Source organism: Mycteria americana, chromosome 4 (assembly GCF_035582795.1).
Source record: "Mycteria americana isolate JAX WOST 10 ecotype Jacksonville Zoo and Gardens chromosome 4, USCA_MyAme_1.0, whole genome shotgun sequence".
NCBI lineage: Eukaryota > Metazoa > Chordata > Aves > Ciconiiformes > Ciconiidae > Mycteria > Mycteria americana.
In genome coordinates, this window is record NC_134368.1 from 57242728 (window position 1) to 57256717 (window position 13990).

General features: G+C 38.3%; 1 protein-coding gene across 2 annotated transcripts in view; it reads left to right on the forward strand.

Annotated features, from left to right (window-relative positions):
• BANK1 (B cell scaffold protein with ankyrin repeats 1) overlaps positions 1 to 13990 on the forward strand; it is a 161979-nt gene that overhangs the window by 23949 nt on the left and 124040 nt on the right. For both annotated transcript variants that reach the window (XM_075500634.1, XM_075500635.1), the window contains exons 2-3: positions 4349 to 4747; positions 13727 to 13792. In XM_075500634.1, the coding sequence (XP_075356749.1) occupies positions 4349 to 4747; positions 13727 to 13792 (465 nt within the window). The remainder of the gene's footprint in view (positions 1 to 4348; positions 4748 to 13726; positions 13793 to 13990) is intronic.

A 13990-nucleotide genomic window follows, 5' to 3' on the forward strand; every position in this document is an offset into this window, starting at 1 on the left:
GTTTGGTTCTCATAAGATTCAGCAGGTCTTTATAAAGAAGGCTTCAGATGGCATGTTTCACGAGATGTGCTTTTTTGGGCAACCACACACCAGTAACTAGAGAATAATTTTGCTTGTCAGAAGAACCCTTTCAGGTTATGGATGACTGCATAAATTCTCTTACTGTTTCTCATTGCTGAACTAATAATACATTTTATTTCTACCTTTGAGTCAATTTCCAAGTAGGAGTAGTTGAAGCATGGCTTAATTTTGTCAGGATATGATAGTTTCTATTACATTAACTTTCAAGGGAACAAAATTCATCTCAACTTACATTATATTCCAAGTGCAGTAACTTCAAAGAAATATTCAGTGAGAGATGAAAATAATGAAGGGGAAAAAACTCTAGTTGAAAAGTTAAGTATTGTTACTGTGTATTCAATATTGGGTAGTGTTGTATTAAAGCTAGACTTCAGCTTTTGTTGTTTCAGGTTAAAATGATACTGTTGTCAAGGCAGAGTTTTGGGTGGGCTTAATTTTCAAGTAAACTGCATTCAAGCATCTACATCTTAGTAAAACTTCTGAAGGCAAAAACATTGTGTAACAGGGAAAAGCTAAAGGCACATGGAGTAGATTTTAGATAGGGGACTTCATAACCGTTCCTAGGGTAAACTTTGACTCTACATTTAAAGTCAGGTAAGCATTTCAAAATAGTGATATTTCGCCTTTTAATATGGTTTTGGGGAAGTAGGATGTAGGTCTTGTGTTCCTGCTTAAAATTGAAGTTAACTCAATCTAGAAGGCAGATCAATGGCAGAAAAAAAATACAAGCATATAATTCAAAACAAAACCACATTTGGTTTCCCACAGGTAACTTGATAGCAGTAGCTGCTTTCTTCAAACCAATAAACATTGCACTAAACTGCAGCATGAAATACGTCGCTTGTATGAGTGTCTTCTCAACAGTATGACTCTTCCCTCTGTATATAGATAGAAAAGACAGATTAAATATGGCAGCCATATTAAATTAAAGTTTTATGAGATCTATGTTGCAGAGTCTTTCTTCCATCAGGTGTGGTGTTAGATATATTTCACTCCCTTTTCTTATACAAATAAAGCTTTCTTTCTCATATAAAAATCAATATAGTTAAAAATAAATGTGGTCGAGCCTTCAATAAACATCTTAGAACTCCTTTCTCATTCACACTTAGCTAAGATCAAAGCTGTGGATTTAGGTGCAGATATACTGTATGGAAATAGAATTACTTCATCTTCTTTTATCATTTCAATGCAACTTCCTCACTTTTATCTTTAGAATTTCTTGAGTACTCGAGCCTTGCACTGTCCATTTGGACAGGGGTGAACGTTATACCTTATGTATATTTTTATTATGATTATTATATAATGTCAGCTCTTTAAGAACATTTCTACTGAAGGACTTACTCCTCCACACCCAGCATACAGGGAGCTCTTCAACTGTGCTTGAATGGTTGGGTCCAGCAGTTCTTTCATGCTCTGGGATATGGGAATGCCTTTTGGGTGCTTCCAGTCTGCACAGGGATGAGGCGCAGTTGTGCACCATTCCTCACCAGTGCTCTCCTTCTACATTAAGAGGAAACAGGCTCTTGGCCAAGTGGGTGCTGTGGAAGACACCAGCAGATCCCTCTTCTGCACAATCGGGACACCAAGATTCTCTGAAGCTATAAAAAAATTTTACCATTCAATTTAAACATGCTTGTTTATCCCTCCCTGCAATTCCACTTAGCTATGTCCTTACCCAAGTCCATCATAATAGAAGGAAACTCAGCTGAGCATAAACTGAAAATGAGACCTTTTAACTTAAAGACTGAATGTGAACTTTTTGTGCATATCCAAGGTAATCTCAAGTGAGATTATTTTATTCTTCCCATACCCTGTATCAAGGAACTCCTACCCTGTATGCAGTTTTGGGTTCCTCAAAAAGTATTTTGAAAAGGCAGGAGAGTTCACAAAAGTGCAGAAAGAATGGTAGGAGTTCTGCAAAGCCTCTCTTGTAGTGGGAAGAGTAATAATCCCAGTTTACAAACTGTAACGAAGGCAAGGCCAAGAGTCACTTCATGAGAGTCTGAAGACCTTAGGGGACAGGTTTCTGAGAGCAGATACTTCCTTAAGCTTGCAGAAGTAGATAAAATTATATTCTGTGGCTGGAAGTTGAAACTAAGCAAATTCAAACAAAGTGTGAAGAATGAATTCTTAAAACTTCATAATGGATTAAGCATCCTCTTTAAATCTGTATTTTTAAAGGACCACTACAGTGCTTTTAGTAAACAGGGACTGAAAATAGAAGGTGCTTGGTGATTCCTTTTCCTGTGATGAAACAGTGTGGTCAGACTGAAAGAGCTTCTGGCCTTACAGCTCTGTTAATATAGTTTTTTCTTTTTAAAACTGTGCAGCAAACTTCATAGCTTTTTGTTTCTGCTTTTTTTTGTGGGGGAGTTATGGAAAATCAAATGAGATTCTGAAAACAAGTCGCATTGCAGCAAGTAGTTTTCTTACCCTAGTGTCGTAAACCACATTGCTCTGAGTTAAATGAGAAATACACTACTATTTATATTTACAATTAAACTTAAGCATTTCAGCAGAAACGGGCATTTTTCAGAGTGCTTTTACCATGGAAAAAGCAGTCAGCTTTCCAAATACATTTTGACAAATATTATCCTGCTCTAATGTCTTGGTCAGGGTCAGTCATCTTGAAATATCATCACCCACTACCGTATTGAGCACGGCCCTATATGATTTCCTGTGACAGAAAAGTTTTTGAAAGGATGAATATTCACAAATATTTAAAAGATGGCAGCTATCCTCCAAGCAGTTTATAGACATATAATGAACTCAAGAGACCAAGCTGTAGTATCCCTATTCTACAAGTTTCAGTCAGCCTTCAGCTGGGTAAACTTTGTTTGAAATATCTCCTGAGTAAAGAATGAATGAACAAAATTTAGAAATAATTTCTTCTAAAAAGAAGGGAAGTCCCATAATTAAAGCAGGAATCCTGGCCTGGAGATCTAGGTTCAGTTTCTTCTTTTGTACAGGGACTTCCATGGGATCCTGGACAGGTATTTTATTCTCCTTAGCTACATCTATACTATGCTTCCAACAGTGCATCCCACTGTCCAGATCTGTTGTGTGCCCAAGAAACATTTTAACTCTGTGTATGCCCACCATTTCCATATCTCTTGATATTCACAAAGAAGCAGCTTAGATACTCACCTGCAAAGAAGCTCTGGTGCACTGCAGACAAGTGCCAGTCAGCTTGCCCGGCCCATCAGGAACCTGGGAGACACAGTGAAGTTCCGTGGAGGTAAAGTGCAGCAGCTGTATCTGTTCCTGTGTCTCCTGTTGTTGCTCCGCAGGGCTGTGATTGTGAACCCCTCCAGGGGTATTAAGCTGCCCTGGCATTTTAATGTGTATTGTATTGGTCAGCAAATCACAGTTTTTTATGGTTTCGCAGAATCACAAAATGGTTGAGATTGGAAGGGACATCTGGAGGCCATCTTGGACAACCACCCTGCTCAAGCAGGGCCACCTGGAGCCAGGGCCATGTCCAGGCACCTTTTGAGTAGCTGCAAGGAGGAAGATTCCACAGCCTTCCTGGGCAGCCTGTGCCAGCGCTCACAGCAAAAAAAGCGTTTCCTGATGCTCAGAGGGAGCCTCCTGTGTTTCGGCTTGTGCCTGCTGCCTCTGTTTGATGCTGCCACCCTAGTACCGCTGTGGAAGAATATTAGTCTTCTCTCTAGCATCATGTTTTACATCTTAAAGGCAAAGCAGAACTAAAAAAAAGTATTTCTAGGTTTATTTTTGTCAGGTTCGTAAGTAATTTTGTTAGAATAAGGACAATAAAGTAAGATCACTAATGACTATCGTAATACCATGCTGCCAAAATATCCTAAACATACCAATCCTGTTTCTAATGGAGTCAGATCATGTCCAGTGTTCAAGTATATATATTCTTTACTTCTGCCATTAAAAGCTAACTGTTGCATTTTTAATAGTATCACCTATTTGTCAAGAATCTAGGAGTGAGCAGAATGTGTGAATGCTCTCTGCTTTCTACACTGCAATTTCAGTATTATTCTGAAATACTCACTGAAGCTATTCTAAACATAAAATATTCTGGACTATTTTACCAGCCTTCTGTGGACAATCTTTCTGCCTTGGTCTAGAAATAAGCAGGTGGTGGTCATTTCAAGGTGATGACCTGTCCTGTTTATTCAGCACCTTAAGTTTTTAAGGGGGGGGGGGGGGGGAACTAGCGATCTGTTTTCTGATATTTATAATGGATTCAAAATGCATTTGGACTTACTTTTTTTTAATGTTTTCTTCTCTCTAGAAAATACGAAGGATATTCTCGTGATATATGAACAAGAAGCAGAAGAGTGGGCTCTGTATTTAAAATCTCTTTTTGGACACATAGTGAATGAAGGAGGAATCTTACTCTACAATCTAGAGACTTTGTCTTTCAAGCACCAGGAGCTATTCTCTTTACCCAGTTATAAATGTAAACTCCTGATACTATCATGTGGACTTCTTAACTGCCTGAATCGAAAGAGAAGTTATTTTCTGGAGCAAGTTCTAAAACCTCCGGATAATGTGGTGATACTACTTTGTGGGGTGGAGAATTCAGAGATTCTTTATCAGATACTGACCTTAGATGGAGGCAGCAAAGAGATTTCCACCGATCAGGAACCTGAGGAATATCTCTCTGTTGTTACTGGAATTATTCAACCAGGTAATTTAAAAAGGAAAACTTTGTATGACTATTAAAAGAGTTTTCTTAGATGTACTAATATCATTTGGAAGAGAAAAAAAGTGATAATTCAGATTTTCTGGAGAAATTATCTCTCTTCAGCTTAGTCCAAGAGTTTTAGTTTGATGATGTATTTGTCATTGAAGTGTGATGAAACTGTTGTACTCTTAGTCCAGCTTCATTTTCACGGGGAAGCAGCTTTGGAAGGTCTAAAAGCTGCCACTGACACCTGTGAACCTACCATCACTACTTCATGGTAAGACTGAAGAGCTGACATACACTTGTTTCTCTGTTTCCTGAGTTTACAAATCTCAGAAACTGTACAGAACTATGGGTTTAAGTTTCATCTCTTTCAAAATTCCTTAATGTGACAGCATATGTATCTCTTCAGATAAATCTGACAGAGTGAAGAATAATTACTGAGTAAGACCCAGTTTCATGGATGGCATAATTTCCTGTGTGACACACAAAAGCTGTAAGAGCAGAAGTTCCTTTCCCTTTTTACCAACCCAGTAAGTCTGCACTGGAAGGACTAAAACTGCCCAGTTTGTATATGTTTGCACATCCATGGACACTACAAAGAAGCATTAACATAAAAATTAGCACTTCTGGAATGTAAGAAAAACCCCTCTCCTGAGGGTGAGGGGTACTGAAATGGCAAAGTCTGTGCACATGGTTTAGTTTAACCCAAAGTTTAACTTTGCCAGGCCGCACAAATGAAACCAGAAACAGCTTTAGAAAGACAGATGCATGGCCCACTTTGGAAAGGCAATGTAAGTTGTGCACAGGTTTCAGGTAGATGCCTGTGTGTTTTCCTTTAAGAGCATATTTACTATTGCTTCTTTGTAGTCTCTAGATCTCTTACCTCCTCTCAATTCTTGCTATTTTGTCATGATTTTGTCCACTAAGGAGAACATTGTGCTTCTGTCTTTATTACCTGCCAGGTGCCGTTTTACTGGCATGGGAGCTTGTGCTTGAGAAAGACATCGTCAGTTTAGGAGTTTTACTCGAAATTAACCTAGTTTTGTATGCAGATGAACAATCAAGAATATTCTTTTGAACACAGGGGTAGAGAGACCCCAGCTGAGTCAGAGTGACCTAGCTGGATGTCCCTGCTGCCTTGTGCTTGAGCACATAAGCTTAAGCATACTATAAGGCTTTCGAACCTGCCCAGAATGTGTCTACACACAGTCTGGCTATATCAGATCAGTGCTTTCAAAACTAAGTTTTAGACTCCTCCTTCCCAACCATCTCCTGTTCTAACATTTCTTGCTGTTCAGTATTTATTAACCTTTTCCTCAGTATATCTTTTTTTGAGTGTCTCTCAGACTTTAAGTTTTGGGGCTAATTACAGTTGCCTGGTTTGGTTTCAGGAGGTAATGTTTGCAGTTTCTGACTGTGTCTGATATGTAGCTTCAGATTGAAGTTCCTTGGCAGCTTTTTAGTGGAATGAAAACAGTGGGTCTATACTATGTGTGTGTCTATATATATAGGAAAGAACTGGGCCCAGAGACAGTCAGTTGACTCATGCACAGGAAATTGCAAAATTTTCTGCAAAGATAAACAGTTTCCTGGAAGACAGATGATGGTTCTTTGCTTAGGTCTCTGCATTCACAAAAATATTTATTGCATCTGCCCTTGGGATTTTACTTACATTGTAATGTCAAGTGGCTAATAGGTGCTCAAATGATCTTTTCTTTGGCAGGGGTCAATATCAGCAACTTCAGAGACGAGTGCAAAGCTGAATTAATGAATAGTTGTTGAAGGCCCCGGTCTCAGTGTGTATGTCTTTACCAGGGTAGCATAGATTGTGCCTGGGATCAGACAAGTTCAATTGACTGAACTAGATCCAGGACTGGGAGTAGTGTTGCTGCCTGGTGCTTCAGGGTGTAAGCCCTCCTCCATACGCATAGCTGAGAACTGCTCTGGCCCTGTTTTTTCTGCGCTGGTGTGCCCTGGCCATCAGGCAGGCCAGCTCAGATCAGGGCTTGCTAGGAGACCTCTGCGCTGCTCTCTGATGGACAGTGAAACTATTCCAAGTGCGAGATTTGCTGTCACCTGGGTGTTGATTTAAGCTCTAAGGAATGAAGATGTGCATGTCTTATCATTATTTACCTTTGCTTAAAGATAATGGTGACTGTTTGCAGTGTCTGTATTTGTGATGCTCTTTTGTAGAATCCTATTAAGCTCTTAGCCTTTGTGATATCTGTGGCAGGGATTTTGACAGATTACGCATCTGGGAAAATGATATCTCCCTTGTATTTAAAATGGCTTGCTAAGGGGTTATTAAGTATACTTGGATTATTTTTCCTTTGGAGCAATTTTTTTATGCCTTTCTTCAGGACTATGTGCTTGCAAGATTTCCCATCTCTTTTCACATGGATCGTCATCTTCTGTCGCTTTTAATTGTTTTCGGTGCTTATCCGTTGTCCCTTATATTTCTGCTTTTGGACATAGTGATGAAAACACTTTTGTGTATGTTCTTCATGCTTTTCTGTTCCTTTTTTTCCTAAACTGTTCATTGCCGTTAACTTGGTCCTCCATGCATTTGTACCTTCTTGTCTCCTCAGTATTAACAAGAGCTGTCACTCTACCAAAGTCTAAAAATTTAGTGATGTGCTTTAATTACAATGATTACATGGCACCATGCTGTTGTGCACTACCACAACTAAATACTGTTAATCCCTTGGGACAGCAGGCCGTCGAGATCCTAGATCTAATTGATGCCAGGGCTCAGGAGTGGCTTGTGGGTAGTTAGAACAACTGAAGACGGATGCTAAATCGGGTTGTTACCTCACAGTCCTGAAGAGTCCTGAATAATGGACTGCTAAATCAGGTTGTTACCTCCACAGTCCTGAATAATGGCGTAGCTAAGGTGCTAGTAATCACTACCCTTCCACTACAGCTTTCTCCATACTCTGCAAAGTTCCTAGGCAAGGTAAGTTCTCAGCTGCCTCTTCTCCCCTAGATACTATTCTCTTTGCACTGTCTCTACAGTCTGAGATGGAAAGAGTGCAAAATAAATCTAATTTTAAATGCTCCCCCCTCCCAATTATTTTGCCAAAACCTTTCACCTACCAGATGGTGCCAGTTTCATCTTGTTGGAGCAGGTAGGGCTCTTTATCTGTTAAAACTTCGTTCTACCTCTAAATGTTTTCTCTATATATGCCAAAAATTCTAGGCAAAAAAGAATACTAATTAAAATGCTCAGTGAACCTAAATAAAATGGAAGATGCAGGGGGTTATGTACCCAGCAGAGACCTTGTTTGCCCTGTAATGTGATTTAAACACAAAATCTGAAGGGTTTGTCATTCCTGTTTGAACATGTTCTTGGAGGAGTAAAGGGAGAACTGAGACGTGGAAACTGGCCTTTCTAACATATGTTTCCTGGATGGTGACAGATTTTATTATATTCACCTTATGCATGAAGAGGAACGCAAATATTTTTATTGTTGTCAAAAGATTCCTTTAGCAGGACTTGTTCACAAAATACTTCACTGTTTGAAACTGCTACATTCAGATTTAGAGTTGGTTTTGAATTTTGTGTAAGGGCCTGTTGTCATAAAAGAAGATAAATCTCTGGGAAAGAGTAGAACACTCAGAAATTTTATTATTTTATGTTAACATCTAAGATGGCCCAGTGTGACTCTAGAATTCTGACTTTTCTTTAACAGCTCTCCCTAATATTGCTGCAAGTAGAGTCAGGAGACACATTTTGTTTGCACCTGTCTTTTCCTTTCCCTTTTTCTTTCTACAACTTCTCCTTGGTCTGCTGAACTGTGTACCCCTTTTTGTATTAAATCAACATACTTTCAATGTATTAAGTCAGTCCCCTGGGGGTTTTTATCCTAGGCATAGCTGGGGGTTTTGTTTATTCCTGAAACACTTCCACTTCAAATTCATGCTAGCCATATGTTTAAGCAGAGGATTTGTAGATACAGATAGATACTTGCAGCAGGGGGTAGTTACTTAGATCTTTCAATGTCCCAGATTCCTCCTGTAGTTATCTGTGCCTCAGTATTGATGATGCAGAAAGAGAACAGTCTTATTTAATACAAATAATTGTCTGTGACACTGTTTCTGAACTGTGCTGACACTTCTATGAGACTTTTTGGTGGGACTTCTCAGTACAGCTCAGGAGTCATAACTATCCATTAGTCTGCTTGCCATTTTATTAAGTTTCATTTTTTACAGCTCAACAAAACAACTATTGTCACTTCCACTTCCAGCCTTTTCTCTAAGCAGTGGTAGCCTCTTTTTTTTCCAAAATATGAAGAGAATCTACTTCTATAAAATTTGATAGTTGAGAACCGCTCAACAAACCTACATGTATCAATTCATTATCTGCTATTCTATTGAGAAGTGAGAAGAGGTACATAAAGTAACATAACCCAACTAGAAAACTGTATCCGGAGTCTTTGACAGCCCAGGAAAGATTCTCAGAATGAATATGTAACTTTAACCTGAGACAGCAATATGCCATTAATTTCTGATTGTTACCTAAAAAGTATTCAGTGTACCTGCACACAATTTTAATCACCAAGAAGAGTAATGTTAAGAAAACCACTTTTGCAACTACTAACAAGGTATAGACCTGGAGTAATGAGATACTAGCATTGGGTATTTGTCTCTAATAAGTAGGACAAACAGGCTGGGAGCTTAAAATAGGGCTTAACATATGCAAATCTTCAGCCTGCTTCAAATATGGAGCTAATTTCCATTGTGCAGGTCACAGAAAATAAATAAATCACTATATTTTTACCATAAGCTTTTATGGTATCTGTCTCTTGTTTCATTTCTAGTACAGTGGCATAGATTTTATTGGAATTGTACCAGGAATTTGGGTATAACGTTGAATACTGAAGTAATACATCACATTTTTAATCCACTGCTTTGCTTGTTCTCTTGTAAAATCCTCTTCATGTTGGTACTCAAATATGAGTAACCAATGACGATGGATTTTCGTAGGCGGTCAGCAAGACTTGTGCTGATGAGCTAAACCCCTTAATTTAAGTGGGAACTTTACCATTGTCTTCAATGGGCAAGTGTTTCACCTAGATTTTGACACTGACTTGGAGTCTATGAAGAAATGAAGCTAAAGTGCTAACAAGAACCAAAGTTGAAGAGGAAACAAAATCACTAGAATTTTTGGTTTTGTTTGTGAATACTGAATGCAGCGTGGTTTTGCGTGTGTGTGTGAACTAAAGTCTTGGTTGTAAATATTTCTCACAGGGACACACAAGATTGAGTAAATAGAGGGAAGTAGGTAGGTGGTTCTGGCCTCGTTCACTGCCAGGGGAGGTTGCAGTAGATGAGGCCACATGGTTGTGCCTCCCTTTCCTCCTTCTCCAATGTATTTACATTCAGACAGTGCATACCACTTGGTGCTTTAAGGCAGCGAGGTCATCTGCTTATTGAGGAGCACCTCAAATGCCAATTAAACTTTTTTATTAAAACAAAAATAATCTGTATGAATTTATCGTAAGCAGAAGAGCAGAAGGGGCATTTTGTTAGCTGAAGTGTGCTATGGTATAGTCCTCATTTCCATTTTGCCCTCCTAATGAGTCTTTGAACTGCTCTGCAGGGACTGCTGCTAAGATTACCAGATTAATAAATCTTCCTGAGATGATGTGTTTCTCCATCTCCACACGGAATGATTGCTGGGATGCCAGTGCAGTGATGAGGATTTGTAAGAGGGATGACTGTCAACAAAAAACTGTGGTTAGTGTCAGTAACTTGTTTCATCTGGCACGTGATCCTGGCTGTTTCAAACCAGAAGAGAAACTGAAGTGGCAGCCTGGAGGTGGCAACCATAGATAGGATGTTGAGACTGCCATACCCTGCTGCTTAAACTGTTTGAGTTCTTTGTTCTTTCTTCTCTTGTTTCTGCAAAATCCAGAGAAGACTTTATTCGTTATATAATCAGGCTTCTTAGCAGCTCATGTTTCGATCTGTCTAGCCAGTCATGGTGACCTGTACCCTTGGATTCTGAAGTATGCGTCATGTATGTGATGTTTTTTCCTTTTATTTTTGACACTAATTGGATGAAAACTGCTTACACCTGGAAAAGTGAATGCACTGACATCTTAAAGTGAATGTTTTTTAACAGCATTTAGGACAAGCTCATAAAAAGTTTTATTAATAGTAAAAGTCAAATGGCTAGAACATATGCATTACTGCAACAGCATGTACTAATTTAAAGTAATGTACTGTGATTCTACTGTTGTTTTTTAAGTGATAATTTTTTTATTTTTAAAATGAATTAATGGATTTATCATCATTAGTCTCCTCTTTCAAGGTTGCAAGTGGACACCATCCAAATTTATGTCTTGTTTATGGCACAACAGTCATCAGTCAGTATGTAGTTGAAGTTGTGAGGCTACTTCTAAAGCTCACTAATAATTTAAGTTTAAGATTTCCAGCAGGTATTTTGCAGCTAGAACTGTAAAATGGCTGTGTGAATCTGTTGTCTTGTGTGTCCTCCATAGGATGTATTACTGACTCTAATCGGGTTTTGCACTATGATTACCAACCGCAATTACTGAAAAGTTATTATTGGAAGGCATCTATAGAAGTCCTCTGGAAATGTATTCTTTGTATTTTTTTTTAGCACACAAGTGTTGTTATAACAAAATTGCTCTTTGTGATTTCACCATGATGTATTTCTGTTAAGTTAGCGTCAGCTTCTTGGAAATAGGATAAAATAAGGGGGGTGGTGTTTTCCAGATTAAAAAAATTGTAACACCTATCCCTGAAAAAATGAAGTGTAGCACCTATTTAAGTTCATACTGGAAAAAAAAAAATCAATATTAGGATAGGAAAAGAACAACTTTTTTTGTATAGACTCAGATTTTGCTCTTGGGGTCTCTCTGTACTTACTTAAGTGGCTATGGGGACAGAACTTGATCCAGAAAATGCTATTACAGTTGCAAAGTTGGGTGTTCAAAAGTCAAAAGTTACAGGTACAAAGTAGCCTATTAAACTTTAGTTAGGACCCTTGTTCATAGCATTGATTGCCTTTAATTATGTAAGTGCATTCTTCCCACCCTCTCACCCCCTGCCAAGAACCTGCCCTCTTTAGTACACAGGATAAATAGTGCTCAGTTAATTAGCAGTTATTTGATACTTTGTTTTGTGTTTGAGTTTGTGGTTGCATTATTTATGTATTGAATGCCATTCATATCCTGTTGAGAAAACAGAATTATTAATTTCCTAATGTGCTTTTCTGTAGAACTCCTTTCTGTGTTGAGTGCTGTCCAAACATTATTTTATTTTATCATCATTTTATGTACTAGTATTTAGCAAGATTAGGGTGAAGCATTTATTCCACTTCTGATACCACTTTAAGACATTACTTTTCATAACACTTACCAGTATACAGTATTTTTTACGTCCATATTCAAACTCCCTTAATTTCAGATGCGTTTGTGACTGCTCAGATGTCTGCAGGTCAGCTGTAAGGTGTTTCACAGAAACTGCAATACAAAACTAACGAGCACTTCTGAAAAGCATGTTTTTAAAGCCTTCTAGCTTTTTGCCTCAAAATTTCAGGATGGGAACCGTGAATCACCTACAATTCTCTAGAGCAGCAATCGGCTAATATCACTGTCCTGTCTCTCACTGGAATCCTCTCTTCATTCACTGGACTCTTGTTATTAGAAGAATAAGTGAATCAGAATACGGTAAACAAAACCTACTTTAAGTACAAAACCACAAGTCAATGCCAGAGTAGGTCTAACTTGTGCGCTGGCCACAGTACAGATCAATTTAAAAGAAATAGTCAGCAATATACTACAAAGGAGAAAGACTGTTTTTGAGTGTTTTGTTTTATGCAACCTTAATAAAGTCATTGTAAAGCAATCACTTTCCCAGGCTCCTCTTCTCATCCTAGCCTTGGCGTCTTTTACCCAGTGACTCTTACTTTTCAGTCTTGGTCCCTTGTAGTAATATCAGTGATTCACTTCTGGAGCACCCAGCAATATACATGGGATCCTGATCATCCCACAGATGCTGTACAACAACATGTTTGTTGAGTGAGCTGGATCTCACAACACGGAGCTCAAGCAGGCCTTATCTCTTACGTCAGTGTTACATCAGATGTGGAAAAACAGGTGATAACTTGATCCAGCATAAAGAAAGAGTGGCATAGACTGATATTGCATAATATGGCAGATAGTCTCCTGGTAGTTATTAAGCCATCAAAATCATTTCAACAAATTGGAACTGACACAGAGTTTTTTAATATTTGACCAGTACTTCACATAATGTGGCCATTGCTTTTTTGACCCAATACTGAGAACTCTGTAGCCAGATTTATTGTATTATCAATACAATAAATTGTTGCACAGTTGTCTTGTCTTCCAAACCCCAATGCCTGTATCTGTTTTCCATTTCTCACTTTCCTGCACATGATTCTATTCTCTTTCCTTTTGCCCAACTCCTCTCCCATTGTTTGCTATATTGACTTTCAGGGAAACTTCTCTTATTCCTCAAGCCCACATTTCTTACCTGCTATAGTAAATTGCGAAGATCAGTCACAGGGATGTTTACTGAAAAGCGATAAATACAATTCCATCTAAAGATCTCTCTAGGCTTGTTCCTCTCCACTAGCCCTTGGATTTTTTTTTTAAATTATTTTTCTATCTGTAAAACTGTAGCTTTAAAATAACTTTATCTTACATCTAAAATAACGTACAGAATTTCATCTAAAAAAAGAAAGTGGAAATCAGTGTCATGGTATTTCCTTATTTCTGAGGTTTTAGGTTGCTTGTCCATTTGTTTTCTTAACTCTGATTTATTTTGCCAATTTTTTTTTTCCCCAGCTCCATTTCTGATGCTAAGATCTTCCTTAGAGCAAACTAAACATTCTGTGAAACAATCAAGTAGGATAGCAATGATCAGTGTCATCAGTTAAAGATATTTCCAAGTAGATACCATTAAAGAATTATTCTTTTTTCCTAGATAAGCCACAGAATGAAAATCCTGGAGACTCGTTGTCTTACATCTATGAAGCAGTTCTTGCAGATGGTGAGTTGAATTCCCCTTGAATGAAGCCCATACTCTTCAGAAAATTAAATTTGTTTTCTTACATCGTCAGATGCGAAAAGCAATAAACTAACCTTACCAAGGCATACAGTTCTGTAGAGGAACATACCTTGTTCTCAAACATCCACCCACACATCTATACCCACACATTCTTGTGAGGAGTGTGAAAAAGGGAGGAGA